Source organism: Amblyomma maculatum, chromosome 11 (assembly GCF_055883805.1).
Source record: "Amblyomma maculatum isolate TAMU_Amacu chromosome 11, ASM5588380v1, whole genome shotgun sequence".
Taxonomy (NCBI): domain Eukaryota; kingdom Metazoa; phylum Arthropoda; class Arachnida; order Ixodida; family Ixodidae; genus Amblyomma; species Amblyomma maculatum.
This window is the reverse complement of record NC_139354.1, coordinates 153837628-153859588: the sequence shown is the minus strand read 5'-3', so window position 1 is coordinate 153859588 and position 21961 is coordinate 153837628. Positions and strand designations below refer to the sequence as shown.

The following is a 21961-nucleotide window of genomic DNA, read 5'->3' as shown; positions in this document are numbered from 1 at the left end:
GCTCCTTAGCTAAACACGCTGGTACGAGGCTATAATATTTGCCTAGCAGCCTCCGCTTCCGGGACAGCGTCGCTGCCGGAGTGCTTTTTTTTTTGTTTTAGCGTGATCGCTTCTACTGCCTGTTCCTCTGTGTGTTTGCCGTGTAGGCCTAGCCGTGGTCATGCTGATGTGAGAACTACGTTCTGTCGCTACTGTGGCTCGCATTTTATTGAATCGGCTTCATTTCTGTTTCCGGATTTTATAAATTTTTTTCGTGCAACGCGACAGGTAGAAGGCACTCAACGGAGTGGTGTTGTGATTCAGTGTTTGGTGGTTGTGGTGTGCCTCGACAGCGGGAAAACCTACTCTGTCGATTTGCTTGGAGCGCTTAGCACACTCGCCGAATGCGTGGAAGTCTGTAGGACCCACAACGCTGCTCTATTGCTTCCGCCACGCGGGATTTGTGCTGAATGACGAGTCGGCTGCCTTGGACGAGGAGAGCTGCGTCGAGCAGTTGTCAGGCAGTGAGGAGTTCATTCACGACCTTCGCACTGCTGGTGTCGAAATTCCATCGGCTGTCTCATTTTCAAAGTTCACAGACGTGGACCACCATAGCACTGTGCTCTAGGCTCATAGATACAGGAATTATTCTTACTTCGGATACAGGAATTATTCTTATTCTTATTCTTATTCTCGACCTCGCTCTCAGTACTTGTGGAGTCTGAGAGCGAGGTCGATGATGACTCACCTGCAGCAGCGCAGCCGACGCAAGCTGAGCTGATGCAAGCGAAATTCAGGTGGACCTCTTAGCACGGAAACGGAACGTGGTGCAGAAAAGCATTCATGACGTTTTCCGGCCTCAAAGTGAATAATAGGCAATAAATTGAGCTTTTTTGGTGCACAATAGTTTTTTGGACATTTTCGTGGTCCGTTGAGAGTCCGAAAAATCGGTCGTCGACTGTACATTAAAAGGCCCCAGGTGATCTAAATTAGTATATATACGGCCCCCTCATAGCCGATGTCACTTCTGAAATGCTAAACCCGTCTATTTGCCCATTATACTTTTCATTAACTAACGTGCATTATTTTTTTATGTTTGTGGATGTTATTAAAAATTGCTAATTACTCCACTTATTTTCAGCAGATGCCATTTCGGAGAAGCTGGGGGTGGATGCCAGCAAAGCGCAGGGCTTTATTCGCAGGTGGCTGCCAGGTTCCTTTGATAGGGGGGGGGGGTAGGAAAAGGCGATTTACAGATGCCTTCACCCCTCCTACCACAGTGGCACCACGTGCAGATGCCAGTGCAGGGGCATCCCCCTGCACCGTGGGCCCGTGCATGCCCTCCACCCTTAGGACACAGCCCTCCCATGTGGCCCCTTCCATCTATCTCCAAGCACCCTCCACCGTGGTGGCCCCTTCCATCCTCGCCCAAGCACCCTACCCCGTGGCCGCCCCTTCCATCCTTGCCCAAGCACCCTCCCCCGTACCCCCTTCCACTCACTCTCAAGCACCCTCCCTCCCCTAGACCTCATCTAAATGTTGTGCCAGCAGGCAAGCAAATGCAATTGTATTGAAAGAAAATAAACATTTTTCTGCATTTTGAATAACTGCGTTTGCTCTTTAGCATTAAATAGCAAAATCCAAAGGTACAACCAATAGGATGAGCGGCTGCATGCATTACTACTGCTGGAAATTCCTTGCATGCCTGTTGCATATGGGACATAAATGGGAAAACCAGTGATATGCCAATGTAAAATAATCTAGTGGTTTATGATGGGGCAAGAATGGAAAATACAATGATGTGCCCATGTAGGATAAGCCATTGGTTTATGATGGGGTATGAATGGAAAACCAATGATGTGCCCATGAAGGTTAAGCCACTAGTTTTTCAACCATAGGATTTCCAATGAATTGGAAAGGTTGTCCATCTTGGACAATGAATGGAAATCCAACAATAAGCCCATGTTGGTTGGGCCAAAGTGGATGAAAGCTGGTGCAATATTGGTATGAATGATAGTCCAATGTCGGAAAAAGTGGTAATTTTCCGAAAAGCCTTTATTTGGTCCAATATTGATGCCAGTGTTTTCCGGTATTGGAACATCGTCGGTCCAATCGTCGGTGTGCTGCTTGGGATCGTCATGACCCAAGAGGGCCACTCCGCTGTTCTGGCTCCTACCAACCCGACCCCAGCTCTCCTTGCCACTTGGACTGTCAGTAGCCGTCAACGCGACCCGCAGATGTTCGCCGGTCTCCGCGGCGACGACGCTGATGAGTGGCTCGACAGCTACGACAGGGTCAGTGCTTTCAACCGGTGGGACGATTCTCTTGAACTAATTATTGTGTCCTTTGGCATGAGCCACCTTCTCTGGTTCCGGAGCTCCAGGATCTGCCCGCTCATGCAGCTCTTCAAAACTGCGCAAAAACTCGAGCAAACCCTCGTGTTCGCCTTACGTCCTGGCACAAAGCTCATCCTTGATGCGGATGACGTAGTCAGGCGGCAAAGCCTCATCCCAAAAACGCTGTACAAAGTCCTGTTTTGTTGTTAATGGCCGCTGTCTACGCCTCCAGGTTGCTGCGGAACCTACTAAAGCTACAGGAATCACACGTGTGACCAGAGCACTGGGCGAAATTGCCATTGTCATCTGATAGTCATCGCGTTCATGAAGAAAATCGCAAACAGATTTCTTGTCGGCGTATCCTTCAAACCTCGGCATGGGCAAATTTAGCTGCAGATGGTGATCGCGATACAAGGGAGTGGGCGTTAACGAAACTGGCTCACTTCCAATCATTTCTCTGAAATGTGCCTTTGATGCAAGTAGCTGGGACAATAGGCCAATAACTGCGCTTTGAAAATCCGACAGGTCGCTTTTCCGGTCTCCTAATTGCTCATGCATAGAACCCGCATGGATGGAAGGTGGAAATTCAGCTTTCAACTAGGCGCTTGCGCCAGGTAAGTTGAGATTATCCGCCATAGCTACGCATGAAAACATGGAATGTTCTGACTTAAGTTGCGACACTCGCGGGGCAAACCGAAGCTCGAGCGAAAATCACGTTGGGCGCCAGATGAAGGCCTCGCCTTCAAAAAAACGCGTCCGCGAGCCATGGTCTCGCCCGACGAGTGACAAATCCAGTCTCTTAAAAACACCGGTTTATTCCGGATAAACAAAAAAGCAAAACAAAGAAACATAAGGCGCTACTGCGCTGAGAACAGGCTGTTCATGCGTGCGACAATAGAACACCAACTGAAAGCGGGAAGAATATTGGGGCCTTACCGCGGCGAAACAAAACAGGCTGCGGAGCTTATAAAACGAGCAATAGGGCCAAAGCGCTAACGGCGGCACAAGAAACATTGCTCCTCGCGGGACAGCAACTCACACGAATGCGCCTAGGCTGTTCCTGCAGGCACTGCTTCAATCTTCATGTCGGCGATCTTCTTTCAGTCGTCCGTGCGCACCCCCTGCTGGCCCAAGACGCTCGCCGGCTGCCCCACGCCGGCTTCTCCGCCGGGGCAAAAAAGGTCACGCGCCTAGCTTCCGACTCGCTTATCTACCGTCGTCTGTCGCCGCTAACATCTCGCCTCCCAAGATTATCTGCTTGCTCATGCGCACTTGTATCCTGAACACAACCGTTTACACACGCCCCCTGAAGCGCCCTACAACGAAAGCCCGCATCCCCGATTGGACTACCTTTCGTCAAAATTTTCCTACAGAAACTAACACGAACATCACAGAGCAGGGCTACACGACCTAGTCCCAGTCAGTCATGGCGCACCTTCACTCACATGAGAAACACATACAGCTCACAGAGGTAGTTACGAATGTGGACAACCACCTCCTGCATCTCTGGGAAGCACGCCGTGGCCTCACGCGCCGCTGGAAGCGTCAGAAACACAAGAAGCTCAAAGCTCGCACTGCGGATATCACCCGGCAGGCAGCAGAGTACGCGGCAAAACTCGCTGACTCTAACTGGGTGGACCGTTGCAACACGGCGGCGAGGCAAATATCGAGCCGCAACACGCGGCGGCTCTTCCGAGCCCTCATCAACAAAACACAGACAAGCACGAAAACGCACAAACACCTACACAAAGCCGTGCACTCATTCCAAGGAAACACAATGCAGCTGGAAATGGCGCTACGCGGTCGCTACCTATGCACAATTCAGGACCCCCGCGGATCGGCCTATTCCTATGCAGGCAGAGAAAACTCCGAGTTGGATAACCCATTCCGGCTCCACCTTCTGCGGGCCAGCTTGGCCAAAATTAAGAAGGGCACTGCGCCAGGCAGGGACAAGGTCACCGTAAAACTTCTGGCGAACCTCCCTGACACGGCGCACCAGTGCCTTCTTGACTATATCAATGCGATCTGGGAAGGGAAACCCCCCTTCCCATTGAATGGACGACGGCTCTCGTCACCTTAATTCCCAAAGCCGGGAAACCAATCGATACGGACAACCTCCGACCCATCTCTCTCGCCTCGTGTGCGGGCAAATTGATGGAGACGATGGTGCGGGATCGGCTGTCTGAGTACCTTGAACAACACAACACTTTCGCGGACACCATGTTCGGATTTCGCCAACACAGATCAGCAAAGGACGTCCTGCTCCAACTCGACCGCGAAATGCTGAACCCATCACATGCACAAAAAACGACAAAATCGTCCTCGCCCTGGATCTCAAAGGGGCGTTCGACAATGTAACACTCGAGGACATACTCACGCACTTGAGTCAAACGCATTGTGGTACGAACACTTTCAACTACATCAAACAATTTCTCACATACAGACTGTGTTATATCCGAATACAGGATCAAGAACACGGGCCTTTTTTGCTCGGCACGAGGGGCACTACGCAAGGCGCAGTGCTGTCCCCTCTGCTATTCAACGTTGCAATGATGCGCTTACCTTCTCTGCTGGGTGCGGTTGAAGGGGTGGAACACGCGCTGTACGCCAACGACATCACCCTTTGTGCCACGCAAGGGCGTCTGGGGGACATGGAGACCAGCCTGCAAACGGCTGCCAGCATAGTGAACTGCTATGCCCGCGGCTGTGGTCTCCAATAATCACCGCAGAAATCTGAATTCGTGCATCTGCGCCCTTCGCGCTCATTCTCGACTCAAATCAATCTCACCTTGCAAAGCAGTCCCATTCAAGAATTTAAGGAAATCAGAGTTCTTATGCTCTTTATACACAACCAGAGACGATGCGACACAATACTCGTCAAGCTCCAGCAGGTTGCGGACCAGGTGGGCCGCATGGTCCGCCGAGTTTCCAACAAGCGCGGTGGGTTACGATGCAAGGACGCCTTGCGGCTGGCGAACGCATTCGTGACCAGTCGAATCCTGTATTCGACTCCCTACCTCCACCTGCAGAAACAGGAGGAGGATACTCTCGAAGTTATCCTCCGTAAAATCATGAAACGAGCACTGGACCTCCCGGTCTCCACCTCTATCAGCCGTCGCATGGCGCTGGGTGTGGTGAATACTCTCAAGGAGCTTCGGGAGACCCACCTCACCAATCAGTACACGCGTCTAACAAAGACAGAGTCGGGTCGCCGTCTTCTTGCCCGACTTCACATCCAACACACTCAGCTCACAGAAAGAGATGTCGCATTCCCGAAAAATGGAGACGCGCCTTCCATGTGTGGCCTCTCCCCGCCAGCATGTCCAAAGAGGTAAGAGGACCATAATGTCGGCGCCTGGCGCGGGCGGCAGCCTTGGACCGCCATTATGGAATCAAACCAGGAGTTTTCTATGTGGACGTCTCCGGCCAGAACCCTAAGGGTTGGTACACAGCCGCGGTCATCCACAAGGGCAAAACAGTAGATGGCCTTACGTTCAAGACCCAGTCACCAACCCAAGCAGAAGAGGTTGCCATCGCCCTCGCAGCCTCTGACTCCTCCTCCAAATACATCACAACCGACTCGCGAGGGGCTTGTCGGAACGTCCAGCAAGGGTGGACTGCTCCCCTAGCTTACCGCATATACCAAAATTGTAGTCGAGATTCGGATCCCACGTACCGATCTCTCGTTTGGGCTCCAGGTCATCAAGGTCTCCAAGGGAACGAGGCAGCCGACGCCGCCGCCCGCGCGCTCTCTCTCCGGGCATTTCCCACGGAACCCGACGCGGACCAGGATTTTGATTTCAGCCCAGTTTACAAATTTAAAGGAATAGGTTAATATTAAAGGTCTACGCATCAAACTCTTCCCACACCGTGCAAAGGGCTGGGGAAGACTAACGAGCGGGTGCTCCTGCGCCTGCGGACCAATACAATGTTGTGCTCGGCTACTCTAAAACATTTTGATCCGCAATTCGACGGGCTGTGCTCGCACTGTGGGGAGGTGTCTGACACCTAACACATGGTGTGGGCCTGCCAGAAAAACCAATCTTTGCCCCCTATCCCCAACCCCACCCGAGAGAACTGGAAGGCGACCCTGTCCGGCTGCTGCACCCTAGAGGCCCAAAAGGTCTTAACGCAGTGCGCCCGGGCTGCGGCAAACGCCAATGGAGTGCCTGTCTAGGCATCCCACCTAGTGTATATAACTCTATGTATTATAATAAGGGTTTTCAGCACCACCTCGCGCTGGCCGTACAAGCACAATACAAATAGAACGACGCGCGCGTGGGTTAAAACACTTAAAGGGGCTGCGGAGCCCCACAAAGTTTACCATCAGGTTTTGAGTGTTCAGTTTACGTTTTAAGACGCCAAGTTTTCGTTGAGCTCAACTACATATCTGAGCAATGTGTACGCCCCAATTTAAAGTTTCAGTAATTGTAGTGCCTAAGTGTGTTAATTTGTTACACCTTTGTATTGGAATGTTGTTAATATTACAGGTAAAAAGTAGGGGAGATTTCTTGTTTGGTATGGCCATGGCAACAAATTTCATTGGATTGATTTGCATATCCCATCTCATACACCAATCATAGACTTTTTTTAAGGACTAATTCAGCAACATCTCATCATCATCAGTTCTTACGTGGCAAAACAAGAGGCAATCGTTTGCGAACAACCGCACATCCACATGACAGTCTATATGTTCAGCAATGTCGTTCTGTATATTAAAAATAACACCGGACCTAAAACAGAACCTTGTGATACACCGGATGATACATGAGATGTGGATGAATGTTCACCGGCTATTTCGACAAAATTGTTTCCCGTCGGAAAGGTAAGCGCGTACCCAGTTGATAATCTGCAAATCAATGTCATATGTATGCATCATTTTAAGCAGTTTATCATGACACACTTTGTCAAATGCTTTACGTAGGTCTAATGCAATAACATTTATCTGTTTCTTTGGGTTGATGGCTGCGGCGAAGGTATGAGCAGTTTCAAAAAGGTTAGTTACTCTCGATAAGCGACGTCGAAAACCATGTTGCCTGGGGTAAAACAGATTGTTATCTTCGAGAAAGTCCATTAAATGTTTAGCTATAACATGTTCGAGCAGTTTACACGAAGCAGATATAATACATATAGGAGGATAATTTTCTATGTTAAATTTTTTACCCGATTTATGAACAGGAGTAACCCATAGTAGAAGAACAAATGGTAGCGTAACTCCCATAGAAGCCTGCGTGTCGACTCTGAGCGAGGCTTTAGTTTCCCGGCGCCCCCTGCGAACTGTGAGGCACAGCAAACACGTGACGTTGCTTGTGACGTCACCGTGGCGTACTTTTGGCGGGGAGCTTGATTGTCTTTTTACTTATGAACGAAAAACAAGGCCAACAACGACGGAGACAGAACGATGCTCGGATAAGGCAGAAAAATGGACACCGTAACTGTTCAGCCAACTTTACTTGACATGGATTTCTACTGTCAAGTTTTACGTTAACTGAAATTTTACGGCATCTTTAACCACCTTATCACAGCATCGTTCTGCCTCCGTCGTCGTTAGCCTAGTCTTTCGTCGCGCGTCATGTAAACGCATTCTGGGGCTTATTTCTTCGGACACGTTTGTGAACAAGGGCCTTCAAGTGAATTCGGCAAGCACATGGATAGAACCACATGGCTTGAGGCATTTCACTAAGGGCATAAATGAGTGAAGCTGTGCTGCATAGAAAGCCAGGCTTTATTAATTCACGATTACTTACATAGACGCTTCACGACAATGAAATCTTCAGGTGTAGGAAAGCGACCACCGCTCATTCGTCACGGTCTTCATGAAATCCTCCTGATAACAAAATGACCTGAGCGTAGGTCTCCAAACGATACGCGGTGAGATTATAAAAGGGTAAAAGAGCTTGCTAACAAAGTACATATCAGTGTCAAAGAACAAAAAACGAACGAACGGAATAACTAACGCTAGCGCTAGAACGCTAACCTGTAAGAGCTTAGGTAAGCAATTTAAATTGGGATTGCTAGTATTTAGAAGTTAATGCATCTGAGAAGTGAAATTATCTCCAATATAGCTTCGCTCCAATAAATCTCGCCTTGTTGACGATTCCATTATTTTACTCGCGCTTCATTTGCCACTGAGAGGAGTCAACGTGAGGTTACAAATTTACAACTTAAGCATTTAACATGTTCATGAGAAAGATCCCATTGACAATAGAAACATCACTCTGATAACAGCTAAAGCACGTTCAGCGAACGTTGGTGCGGTAATACGACGCAGTAAGCAAAACACTAGCAAAGCCCTTATAAAAATGGGAACATCCTTTGAGTTCAATGTGAACTCAAAAAAGTCAGAAGGAAGCAACTTCCTCTGAACTGAGAATTGGCTACTGATTTTGAATTCACAGTGAATTAACATTCTCTGACCATCCTGTGAATTTCCTGTGAATTTCCTTTGAGCTCCCAGGGAACAGACCGTTGTCAGTTTGAGTTGAGTTCACAGGCAGTGGCCAATTATTAGTTCAAAGGAAGTTCGAAGGAATGATGACTATGGGATATTTGGTGGATGTTCGAAGGAAGTAGGTTCAGACTGAAACATTAGTTCGTATGAGCTTATATTTATTTGAATAGATGTACTTCCTCTGTTTAGGCCTTGCAATTAGGCCTGCTTTCGAAGACCCTGCGACAAAAAATTGGATCACTGTCCACAATCCCAGTGCAAACTTGCGCAACTGCCGGTGACCACCTTGGCTAGTACTCCATTCAGCAAGCAGGTGTAGGCTGCAAAAAGAAAAAAAAAACAACATTAGAAGCATGACTGCAATGAACAAGCTAGAGTCCATCCAGCCTTCCTTAGCTTTTGTAAATTAAATATACAGAGCACGGACAGTGTGAGCGCCATGCAGGCCCCACAGCATTATGCATTAAGGCAGGCATTATGGCCCTGACCATCACTGAAAAGTCAGCTGTTTGGACAATATTTCAGAATGCTCTTGCATCACATGCACAGGCTATGAGCTCGAGGACTTACAGATAACAGCATCCAATTTTGGGCAGCCCAGTGCCTTTTTTGGAGCTTTTTCCTTGTGGGCATTGCAGACACGGCCATAGAGTGAGCTTTCTTCCAGTTCTTCAGGTGAGAACACAACCCGCACCAAGTTACACGCAAACTTTGTTGCTTGATTGCCCGCACTGAGTTTCATGCGGTCAATCAACTGCTGATTTACCATAATATTGCTGCCAATGTGCACCTGCAAGAACAAAAAGCAAATATTAGTACTATGACCAGTATTGTAACATACAACAATATTCCTTGATATGCAATAAGAAAATGAAGGGGCTTTACAAACAACAAAAAACTTAGACCAGCTTAAGAACATTGAAAGAAACCCCAAAATGCATAATTAAAGTCATTTGTTTGCAAGTAAAAATACACATTCAAGAAGCCGTACTTTAACATGTACAACAATGAAGGCATACGAAAACTATTGGATGTTTTTGACACCTTCCCGAGCGGTGTTTTGATCTAATTTTGAATCAGGCCAAACATCTTTTAACATTTTTATTAGTGTAACCTGACAATTGTGTAATATGTATTTAAAGTAACTAGCCAAAAACAGGTCACATAATGTCCCGCAAAGGATTGAGCGCTAATAGTGCATTGCTATAGCAGAAGAAAAAACAAGAAATAAGAGATTTTTTAATGACCTAATTTATGCTTGCATTTCAACAATAAAAAAAAAACTGATTTTAAGTCAGAAAATAAAGGGATTTACTCATCATTAACATTGCAAAGGCCATTAAAAGCCAGTTTAGACAGAGCACAGTGCCCACTTTGTCACCTCCTGTTTAAAAATACTAACATCCTTTTTGTACATCAGAAGCTCAACCAATTAAAAAAACTGCCAATGAAGGTTTAGCAAAAGCATGCACTTACTGCTCTGTATGTGCTACTTTGAGGCAACATTTAGTTTCCAGCTTGCACAGGTAGCTTTCATAATTTAACCCCTCAAGCGCTTTGGACAAGCAGCTCGTCCTTGCAAAGATGCCCTCAAGCCATTTTGGACGAGTGCTTGTCCTTGCAGGATAGATCCTCACCCTGAGAGTTTTAGGTGAGTACAGCGCTCCTCTGTGGCTTAGGTCATGCGCCATTAGACAGATGGCACCACTGACCCGTTAACTGCTTTTTGTTCTACCGCTTGAAAGCCCTTTAAGCAGCCTTAGTGAGAAAAATGGTGCCTGGTAGAGGCAACGCATGCACTGTTGGCCCGTCATCGCGGGAAAGAAGCTTTTCTTCGTTGCCATCCTCGCCATCCGAAGATGGCTCAGACACCAATTTTTGCATTGTTATGGGAAGTGAAGACGACAGTGATGACGTGAGTAGTTCTTCCGACGAAGATGATGACAGCTCAGACGATACTATTGCGAGTTCTGTGTCAGCGGATGAAAATTGACAACATTCCGATGAAACCCCCTGGGCTTCCATTCTTGGTCGTCTCTTGTAAAACATTTCCAGTTACCTCGCTATATGTTACTCGACTAGATTGCTGCTTATTGGCGGGCAGTTGATTTTTCACGTAATGAGCAATAAACTTCACTGCGCTCATTTGACTTAGTTTCTGGTTCAAATATTTTTGTCTCGGATACCTCCTTTTTTATTACACTACCAATAGAAACCAGCAGTAAAAATAAAAACTAAAGGGACACTTAAGCTCCGCCTTTAAGGGTATGATGCGACCAGTGTAGGCTACCACCCAACATAACCAAGCTGTATCAACATGTCTGCGTAGCCTAGGTGTAGCAAGCCTGACTCAGCATTGAAGAGCACTGGAATGTTGATTAGTATTTCCCCTTCTCACCTCAAATGAACGACCGGAGTTAGCAGCTCCTCCTAACCTTTGGATATCATGTGGTCTCGTTAAGCCACACAAATCATCGAAGAATGTGTGTTCGGCCATGCCACTTGCCAGCGCCATGCTTTTGATGTTTCATTCACAACACAGACAACAAAGTTTCATGTAATGGGGCCTTTAACGATATCGTAATTTTAAGCAATTTTAGCTAGAAATCTCGAAATAATAGTGCTCAAGGGGTTAAAGTGAAATTGAACTATTGTTGGATCAGCTTAAGAAGCCACAACTCCTTCTCAAAGGAGACCCTCCTGGCAATACCATGGTGGTTAATTGCCTTTGACTTGCCAGAGTGACATTGCAGGTGGCTGTCAGGTGCAAGCGGGTTATATGCACATTAGCTTGAATACCATGATGACTGGCCCAAGTCGCTAAAATGACTGATTAGAGGAGCACCAGCTGCGTCATTCGAGTTGTAATGCAAAAAGATGGCCTTCCGAGATCGATAACCTAAGAAATTGCTGAATATTAAACAAGCTAATGGAAATCTCTTTTCTGATGAAAAGGGCTTTGCTATAGCCCAAGCGAAGTATGCTCAACAGGAAGCGTAAACAAAAGTAACCTTGCACTTCCGATCACTACAGCTTTCACAAAAACTCTTCCAAATCAATATACACACGAATGAACTAACAGTCACTAAAATGAAAGGAAGCACTTGGGATTTTTTTCATGGTTGTTTTGACGAATTTAAGAAAATAGCACTGTCTGTCTTTTGTCTTTTCTATCAAATTGACATTCATTTAAAAATATCATTATGCTACTAATTATGCAGTCTGTGAGCCCAGCCTCATAAACAGCATCCCAGCCAGGGCAGCCGCTTTTCAGTGGAGCCGAAACGCAAGGTGCTCGTGTGCTCTGTGTTGTCGGTGCACGTTAAAGCACCCCAGGTGGTCGAAATTTCCAGAGCCTTGCACTACAGTATCTCTCATAGCCTGAGTCGCTTTGGACATTAAACCCTAAGAGCCAACCAATCATAAAGAGCATTGCTTCTTGCCTATCTCTGAATTCAGTGACTGCTGACTTCATTCACATGGATAATGAGCTCCTCGTTTCCCTATCCCTGCACACTTCTCAATGGAAGTGCATGACTTGTGGCAGTGCTATCATAAAGCTAGAACCAAGTTCTTGTGTGACCCTTAAAAAAGTTTCATCGAGAAAGGCAGTAATGAGCACAACCATGCAGACACTAGACTAAAGCAACTAACCTGAGCCTCGGTTGGCAGCACAACTGCTTGTGTTGTACACGCAGCATTATTAACGGATTCCGTCAGCTGATTGACCAGCTCAGCCACATCTGAAAAAAAACAAAAAAGGAAAGCTGGAACAAAACATACTATTTCATCACTAGCAGCAACAGCCCATGTAACATTCACCACAGGAGAAAAGCCTTTTCTTTGCCCTTGACTGCATGACCAACCCTTTTCTGTCACCAAATGCGCCATTCAAAATTTAGCTGCTAGACACTGGCATCACTCACGCACTCAAGGCGCCCTATCAGCGGTACATAATCTAGGGGATGCTGATAGCAATTGATGAAGCCAATGCTGACATCCCACTTCTGATCTCTTTGTTCGCTGTGGAAATGCCTGGATTGAATTAACTGCGGAGGACGTTGTAACTACAGTGCAACTGACGGGTGCTGCTATTGCTTAGAATGAATTCATGGGTGCGAATGATGATGCCGAGATAGCTGTGAGCGCTTTAACAGAAGTTAGTCAGATCACATCCCTGAAACAGTTTGTCGGTAGCAAGGGCCTTGAAGAGGTCAGTATGCAATATACATGTATGGCGGCAGCAATACGCCATACATTTGGACAAAGGCTGACACTCGAGTGTGTAGCTTATACTCGATAGCCCATGCTTCACCTATCTCGTGTCTGTCTTTCGTGTCGACATTTGCTAACATGGTGTAATGACCGAGTTAAGTTAGGCAGATTGCTGAGCCAGGTGCCGAGCTTGGACAAGCATAAATTTCCTGTTGTGAAAAAAAAAAAAAAACACCACCTAAGTGACAAAAATGGCACAGGAAAATGAAGCGCATGCCATAAGGATTCCAAGGTCCAAGACAGGACGAGGCCACATATGATAATTTCATACAAATTTAGATTTTTTGGTGTCCCTCCTGCGCTCATTCTAGATGCACCTCATCATTTGCAGGAGACTCTGAGGTTAAAATCTGAGGGAATCAATGGTTCCATTCAGATACGCCGTCCACAGTAATGCAAGAGCACCACAGACCTGCCGCAGCCATCTGGCTACAACTTATACCCCGTGAATGTGTTTGAACCTAATGCAGCTCTCCGGGTTCACTGGAGGGTTGTTGTCACCGACCACTCCAGAACAGAAAGGAACCCAATCCCGCGCCCGTTTTTCGGCCTCGGCTTGAGCAGCACAAATCAGCACAGGTGCTCACCTTGAGTGGCATTTGTTTACCATGCATTTTCATGCAGCTATCACATACGACAACAGGCTCAATCTCAGATGCATGCCGATCCCAAGCAATGACATGTGACACGCAAGTCACTGTAACACAAACAAAGCATGCTTGCAGAGCAGGAGTGGCAGCAGTTCATCTGCTACGTGCACTGCAAGAATGGTGGTTGGTGGCGTCATGCAGCAGCGCCACGGTGTAGCTGAGCACTACTGTACACCACCTATAATGTGTCGCAAAGACCACTACAGGAGGAACACCAATCCTAATCCTCAGTGTAGGGGGAACCTTATTGCAGCAACATAATCTTACTGGTGCTTTTACTAGGACGTGCTACAGACCAAGAGGTCTTATTCATTTAAGAGTTAGCACTTGAATTTGTTATGCTTTACGTAGCATCTGGTGACACAGCAAATAATTTCAGTCTCATGGCAATGGAGATCAGCATTCCAATGGCTTCAGAAAAAAGCGATCACATACCAAGCATCTGACGTGCTTCATCTCTTGCGGCCTTATATTTCTTCATTCTTTTTTTTTTGCAGACCCCACTTCATCCTCAAGCTCCAGGACTCTCTTTTTTGCATCTGTTGGCTTAGACATTTTGTCACAGCTGCACCTTTCCTGCAAAACGACATGTGGCAAGGTCTATTCCCTAAATTGTATTTGCACTCAAATGCATCATACAAAAATTATTCAGTATAACGCATTGTGCAGATATCTGGTTCCACACATGACATTAGCAAAATAGTGACCAAATGAAGACCACTGACAAGAGAAACGTAGCATGGACACTGTTTAGGGTTCAAAGCAACACTTCTTAAGGAGGAACATTAGCCCTTGAGCAAACCTTGGCACATAAAAGGACATGGTAATGTTTAACTGCGAGCTGACACCATCCAGCATCACTACTGCTCAAGTGGGCAGAATGCATTTCCAGAAAAACAGTTTGAGCCCCCACGCATACCGTAAAACATAGCCACTCTGCTGTATGGTAGGTTCATGGTGTTTTATGTCCCAAAGCGACTTAAGCTATAGCGATGAGGGATGCCGTAGTGGTGGGCTCACCTGGGGTTTTTTAATGTGCAAATGACATCATACAGTACACAGTCAACTTGCATTTCACCTCCACTGAAATGCGGCCATGAATGCTGGGATTGTACCCATGTACAGTCGTGAGCTTTATGAAAGGGAGCATGCGATCCCGTGGCAGATAGCCTCATCCAGAAGTAGTGGCAAAGTGCAACGGCAGCATTGAAAATGAAGTGGAGAGAGCGGTGCCCTTCCACCTGTTGGCCGTACCCCATGCACTGGGAGCAACTTTTACATCGGCAGCTAAAAATCATTGCAGCATTATGCTGTTGGTAACTGATATCACTGCTTGCTTTGCTATGCTCTGACCTAGCAACCCAGCGTAGGCTGGTAACTCAGGCAAAAGCGGCAGCCCAGGCCACTGGAGTCTTAGAATGGAGACTCCACACACTGCCTCCCCACCACACACACTTTTTTTTTCCCCTTTTTTTTTAATAAAGTTTTCTCGCTCTGCGCGAAATCTGAGGAATGGCTGGTAGCGAAGAAAGGAAGCATGTTTGACGCTTCAATAAAAAGAAACAAACAAATGAATATGAAAGTAAATGAATGCGACAACACGTTAGGCGCTTTTATCTGCTTAAACTTCAGTCGCCTGCAGCTGTGAAAGCGTCCGTTTCGCTGCTACACTACCAATTGTCTCGGAACGAGCATCCTGGGCATCTTTAAAACTTGTTCTAAATCAGCTTCAATAATCAAGGAGCTGCCATTCTCCATGCCGCACCCTTCCGAGACGACGATGTGGGCAGGGTGTTTTTTTTTTTTTTTTTTTTTTTATAGAGCCCAAATTGGGAAGCCTACTCCTGTTATCACGAAACACCGAGAATTGAATTCAGGTCCACGTAACGACAGCAGCCGCGTTTATTCTTCTTCTTATTTCCGCAAATTCAGCTCATTATGCATTTTTGTTTTAATTTCACGCAATTCCCGGAATCAACTGTCTACCTCTTTCACCATGTGCACTACTGCCACCTGCCGGTTAACACAATGCGGTCGTAATGCGGGCATGTAAACGACTTCGCGACACGACTCACCGCGAGTAGCAAAGGAAGGTGTTTCACAGGTAAACATTATTAAGACACGAATACGAAAAGAGACAAGAGACGTTTGACTACTTACCCACTCCGAGAATGAACGTAGGAGAGTACGACCCCTCCTTCCACTGGGCATGTAGTACCCCTTGGTTTGGAATAATCTTCCAGTATTTTGGATTATCCATCAGTTTCGCCTGCAGTTCTTTTGATTGTAGGTTTCTTACAGGGTAGCGGTCGCCCATTTAACCAAGACATGATCGGCCATTTGCACTACTCACGCTAAGAAAACACGACGAATACAACGAACGCGAACAATCAACTTCCTACGGTCATGAAACACATAGTGAAGCATGCCGCCGGCTGTTTTCACGAAAACGATAGCGCTAGAGTCTCAAGCGCCATTGCAAACTTTTAAATGCATTTTTGCAAACTTCACAAACTTTCAAAATAAAACTTATAATTTATAAACAGCCTTAAACGTTTGTTTTTTTAGTAGTAATATGTGATGCGTAACAAAACACAAAATAATTTAAGCAAATTATTGCCACAAGCAGCTGCAGCGCCCTTTTTTTTGCTGCGGAATTCTTGTGGTGCATGTCAATCTTCATTGGTTTTACTCGCCGTGAGAACGTTGGTTTTACTGGCAGTATTCGTAACCTCGGTTGCGGGGGCTTCTGTGCGTGGTGGTACCGACGTACCGACGTCGCTGACGTATTAATTGCTGGTCTTTAAACTGTGATAGGAGGTAAACGAGCTTGACTTTCGTGAACAATGTGACATCCGGTACTAGGCACATCGTGAAGTGCATTTAACTGCAGGCTTTTGAAGCCGTTATCGATGGTGCTGCGGTAACCGCCTACCCGTCGAACGCACTGGAAATGCCACCACGGTAAAAGCGTACTTGCGCGACGTCAACGTCGCGCCGTACCGAAGTGCACTAAATCACGACGGAAGCAGGCCGCGCTTGCTAACAGCGTCGCCCTTGGCGTCGCTGCGAGCCAAGAGTTGCCAGGCTGCAATGCCGACGCAAATACTGACGAACCCTGCCAGCCCTGCGCCGAGCTTTGTTGCGTACCGTGTCAGAGTGCTGAAGCAGCGGTCACGGATGTATGTACATGCCGTCTCGCGCATGCATCGCCATCGAACCAGCGGGCTGCGAAAGCGATGAATTAGAACCACCTGGCATTCTTTAACATGTATGAAAATTCTTGAATGTATTATATTTTATCTTAAAAAATTCAGAGGGGCAAGAAATAGACCAAGTAATGCCACACACACAAAAATAAGCACAAGAAATGAATGAAAAGAAAGTTATCTTTACACTTAAGGACAAAGGAAGGAAGGTGGTGAATATTATTGGTCCTTGTGTGGTGACTAAGAAGAAACTTGCGCTAAAAATAAGATCTATCGCGTGAAAAAAAAAAAAAGGCATGAATTTAATGAAAAATGAAAAAAAAAAAAATTAAAATGATGTTTACTTACACAACAAAGAAACGAATGCGATTTTGTATATTTTGATAAATGTATAATTGGTTTATTCAAAAAAGTTCGGAAGTTAAAAAAGTGCAAGGGATACTAATGAAAGAAAAAAAAATGAGAAGTATAGCTGAAAAAAAAAAATGAGCTTCGTATGTTTTCGCTTAAGAACAAAAAAAAGACGGTATGATGCAGAAAGAGTAAAGAGAACTTACTTTCTCTTTACTTGAGGACAAACAAAGGAAGGTCATTATTGATATTGCCAAAGAGAGCCAGTTTAAAAATGAGCTTCCTTCTGTCAAAAGAAAGGAAAGTCTCAACAAGGTGAGCTCAAAGGAAACTTCCTTTAGTCAAAAGAAAGGAAAAGTCTATAGGAAGGCTGTTCAGGAAGCAAAAAGGAAAAACAAAGGAAGTAAAAAGGAAAATTCGATTTTCATAAGGGAGGGAGCGGAACGGAAGGCTTTGAGCAATGCGACACGCGTCTTGGGGGCAATAAAATCTCACCTTCACCGTTCAATTAAAACATGCAGCGATACGCCGCTCATGCAGACGTGTATCCGTAAAACAAGCCACCACTTTTGCGACGTGCCTGGGAGGCCGAGCCCAGCCGCCGATCTGTGACGCAGCATTGTCCTATCGTCCGGAAATGCGCGCATGCAGCGGCAATCAGTTTCTCATCGAGCACACACAGTCTTCGCCTTGCTGTAAAGCTCTACCACAACCAGCAGAATGAAATACTGACTGTTACAGATAACCCACTCTGTACGCAGCACGCAACGATGAACGTTGAACCGGGGCCGATGACGCAACCACTCCGCGGATGAAAAAAGCTTTGGTCTTAGCCATAGAGTTAATACAAATGTATTAACACTGTGGTCTTAGCCATATCTGAGCATTGGGCCACTACGCTGCGGATAATAAATGGCCGAGAGAGGCCGTTAGAAACAAGTTAAAATATTATTATAAATGTGACACGTTTTTTCTTACGCAAGGAACAAAAACTGCATTCATTCCTGAGCGAGAATATTATGTTTACTTTCTAGTTCTTTGGAGTTCTGGCAGATCTTATTTTCTGTGCGCTAGTAATTTGCCTCACAGTTCGCAGGAGCCCTCATCATCGAGTTGATGCCGCTGGCAGTAGGCAGCTGCACGCGTTTTCTTCCAAGTTGCGCGACCAGTTGTACATAGACCTTGAGTAACCCTCGCAAGTAGCCAATCCCTCGGAACAGAACGTTCACGCAGAGATACAGTAAAAAACTTCACAAGAACTCTAAGACCCATTCACAATAACGCCTGAGGAATTCAATAGGTATATCGGGACCTGACGATTTTTTCCGGTCTGTCTTTAGTAACAGACAACACTCTTTCTCTCGAGATAATGTTTTGATCCTTAATACAATCAGTGTTGGCCTTATACATTGCTACCATTGTACTATTGTCAGGCCTTGAGACAAAGAGAGCTGAAGAAACTGTTAAACGCATTAGCAATTATGGATGGAGTAATGCAGATATTTCCATTTACCTCGACACCGTTCAAATTAGGTTTAGAGCCGGATAGGTAACTATGGAACTTATGAGGAAAACTTTGCAAATGTGCTTGTAATGTAGTAGAAACATGCAATCCTCTAGCTTTCTGTAGCTCTTCTCGCACCGGCGTACTAAGGGTAGCAATAAGAACTGGGTTTTTTGAAAATTTTTGCCGTGCTCGCCATAGTTTTCCTTTTAATAAATTATGTTACGCGGTATCCATGGACTGGGCCTTTCTACTCGTCGGATTGTAGTGGGTGTAAACTGAAACATACAGTCATGAAAAACAGTTTTGAAATATGTCCATAAAGAGCCTACATCTCTAGTATTGGGGATTCGGTCGAGTGCAAACTCTAATTTGTCAAGTATTGCGGTATCGTCTGCCTGATTAAAGTTATAAGCAGTTACCCTTTTGTTGCGTGTAATGTTGTTATCCAACCAAATGTTTGCCACAACAGCATTGTGACCAGAAATTCCGTCCTCTATAGTTGCGTCGTACCGGAAAAAACCGTCTAGTAGAAAAAGTAAGTCCAGTATTCCGCTGCTCTGCCCTTGCACTCGAGTTGTTTGATTAACCGCCGGGATTAGACCATGCTTAGCCACTATTTCTAATATGTAATTGGCATGGAATCTTTTTACTATTCCTGGGATTAGAAAGTCCCAGTCTACATATGGCAGGCTGCAGTCACTCAACAGTATAATTCTGCTACGCTTATTCGCAATATTTGCAATATAATCATCCGTCTTCTGAAAAAATTCAACAGAGTTACCAGGAGGTCTGTACAATATGCCAATTATCAATGCAGTATCTTTAAGAAATAACTTGAACCATACACATTCATGGTCATATATGGGATGTAGATGTTCGTAGGTTAAACGTTTCTTAACAAGGCGACGCCACCACCTCTTGTTTTTCGGTCTTTCCTGAGGACATTATAGTAGGGTGGAAAAACTTCATCGTTCTGTACATCGTCGTGCAAGTAGGTTCAGGTGCCAGCAATGAAGAGCGGTTCGTGCAACGCTGACAAAAATTCAAGACGTTCAGTCTTATTAACAATACTGCGGGCATTAAAATTTAGCAGTCTGAATTACTTAATGAATATTTGTCAATGGTCTATATCGGATGAGCTGCCGCGAGTGCTGCTCAGCTTAACACGACTGTTAGTTTCCATGTTCTAGGTATAGGCTGCACCATTTATTGTCAGTTCGTCACGGATAAGTTTAACTTTTGTGCCTGCGTCTTTAGCGTCTTTTGTTGATTGCCGGTAGCTTTCACAGTAACATAATACATAAATAATAATGCATAAAGGACAAGCCATGGTTCAGAGCTGGATTTTGCTACAGCACATTTTTATCGTGGTAATGCAGCCTGAGAAAAAGGTCTTCAAGACAGGGGAAAGAATATTCAAGGGAGTTGGAAACATCTCTCACATTCTTGGCAAACACATAACGTACCTGCTTGCAGCAACAGGTAGTGTCAGTATTCAAAACACATTGCTCACATTGCATACAGGAGTATGAGTATGTGAACTCTGCGGGATAATGAAAGGGTTCCAAAAGTTGTAAATGCAGTAATACATTTTAAACAGTGTATTGATACTTTGCTATAAATGAATCCAATTGCCTTTTTAATTGCATAAACACTTTGCAAACATCTGCATTCTTGTGAATCGCACTTTAAAAGCAGGCCGGTCAGGATTCCACCAATTGTCCCCACAAAAGTGAGTGCTTAATTATACTGGAGCCTGATACATCAGCCTTTAAGGTTTGCTAGATATGTTAAAAGTCCAACGTTGGCAGCTGCAGCTTGAGATGTGCTGACATTGAACGTTTCGGCACCACATAAAGCTGACAAGGCTGACACCAACAGCACAGATGCAACGGGTCTCACTACTCTAGCGACACTGTGAGCATCCACATAGCCCACACTAAACACATAGTGCTGACACCAAGCACACATGAGCAATCAAAACAATCTGCAGCGGGTATCACTTCTGGTGACGCTATGAACGTCCCGGCTCCACACAATAAGCACAAGCGTTGACACCAAAAGCAGCGGGGACGTATAACATCCAACCATCAACGGGCTACTTGCGAGCTGCTACCTGAGATGGCAGAACAAGCGCTGTTTGAACAGCGCAAAATCACTGAAGCACTAATGGGAAGACGATCAGTTGGTTTGTGCACGCTCTCAGATGCAGCCCAGCACTAGGATCTTGAAGAGAGTGCAATGGATGGCGCCCACGACGTGTGGAAGCCTTTGATGCATTCACGCCAGGCCCATCCTCCGGAGAATGACGGCTGGAAACAAGACGTACGTGTTTCACTTGTGACACACGTTTCAATTGCTCTTGATTTGGAAAATACATGTAGCGGTACGAACGCATGTTTGAGCTGCACGCCCCATTTCACACACTGAGCGGAAAGAAACAGGCGATTAGCAGGTGAGACTCATCCGAGGTTTGAAACCGGCAGCTCGTGCAGCGTTTAAATGTAGGCACACCACTAAAGGCTCCCGTGGGATATACGGTGCCAGTACACACAAGAGGAAAAACGGAAAAAATATGTGTGTCGCAACAACTATGACGGCAACTACGGCAACCAAGCAATGGCTTCGAAAACACACCATCAATTATTCTGCATCGCCCGGTATTATAGCACAAACAAAACGGTGATGAAGAGCATCACTACGTTCCGCGTATTTTTTTTTACTGCATTCACCGTTCAATACACGAGAGACGTATCATAGCAAAGCACCCGCGCACAATAGTGGCGAAAATGTTCAAGCTCACCTCAAGCCGACGAAGACAGCGCGACCCGCATGGCAGTCCAAAGAGCAACGGAGCAACGCCGACACAAGTTTCCAGTCACTAAACAACTCCGAGAGGACGCGTTTCATCTCTGCATCAACACCAACAGGAAGGGGTACAGAAAAACGTAGTTGCCGTTTTCCACGCTCCAAGGGATCTAGCATGTGTATCCAGCCGTAGAAGCCGCTCTGCAGCCATTTGGATCTTAATAAAGTTTGCAGTTAGGACTGCCTGTACGCTCTCTTTAAGCACCGTCTTAACCGCAGTCTTAAACGCGCACTGGACGCTTTGTGCAAGCGACTTAAGCCGTAGGGAAATCTAAGCTAAGAACGCTGGCCATAGGGACATCCAGAGCCAACCGTGATAGGCTGGATGCCTGTAC

General features: G+C 45.9%; 1 protein-coding gene across 1 annotated transcript; it reads right to left on the bottom strand.

Annotated features, from left to right (window-relative positions):
• Nucleotides 1-8889: 8889 nt before the first annotated feature.
• On the bottom strand, nucleotides 8890-16114 carry LOC146175206 (uncharacterized). Its single transcript, XM_084584650.1, has 5 exons — nucleotides 15852-16114; nucleotides 14127-14267; nucleotides 12421-12509; nucleotides 9337-9556; nucleotides 8890-9086 (listed from the first exon to the last, which is right to left on the bottom strand). The coding sequence occupies exons 2-5, from the start codon at nucleotides 14170-14172 to the stop codon at nucleotides 9004-9006; spliced, it is 438 nt and encodes a 145-aa protein (XP_084440776.1). The 5' UTR covers nucleotides 14173-14267; nucleotides 15852-16114; the 3' UTR covers nucleotides 8890-9003.
• Between the last annotated feature and the right edge of the window lie 5847 nt (nucleotides 16115-21961).

What these genes read in the sequence shown, in the direction of transcription:
- LOC146175206 (XM_084584650.1), bottom strand. Translation starts at nt 14,172, where the DNA reads ATGAAGAAATATAAGGCCGCAAGAGATGAAGCACGTCAGATGCTTG. An exon ending in TGCTGCCAACCGAGGCTCAG is followed by an intron (nt 9,557 to 12,420) that starts GTTAGTTGCTTT and finishes TTGTTCTTGCAG; the next exon opens with GTGCACATTGGCAGCAATAT. An exon ending in AAAATTGGATGCTGTTATCT is followed by an intron (nt 9,087 to 9,336) that starts GTAAGTCCTCGA and finishes TTCTTTTTGCAG; the next exon opens with CCTACACCTGCTTGCTGAAT.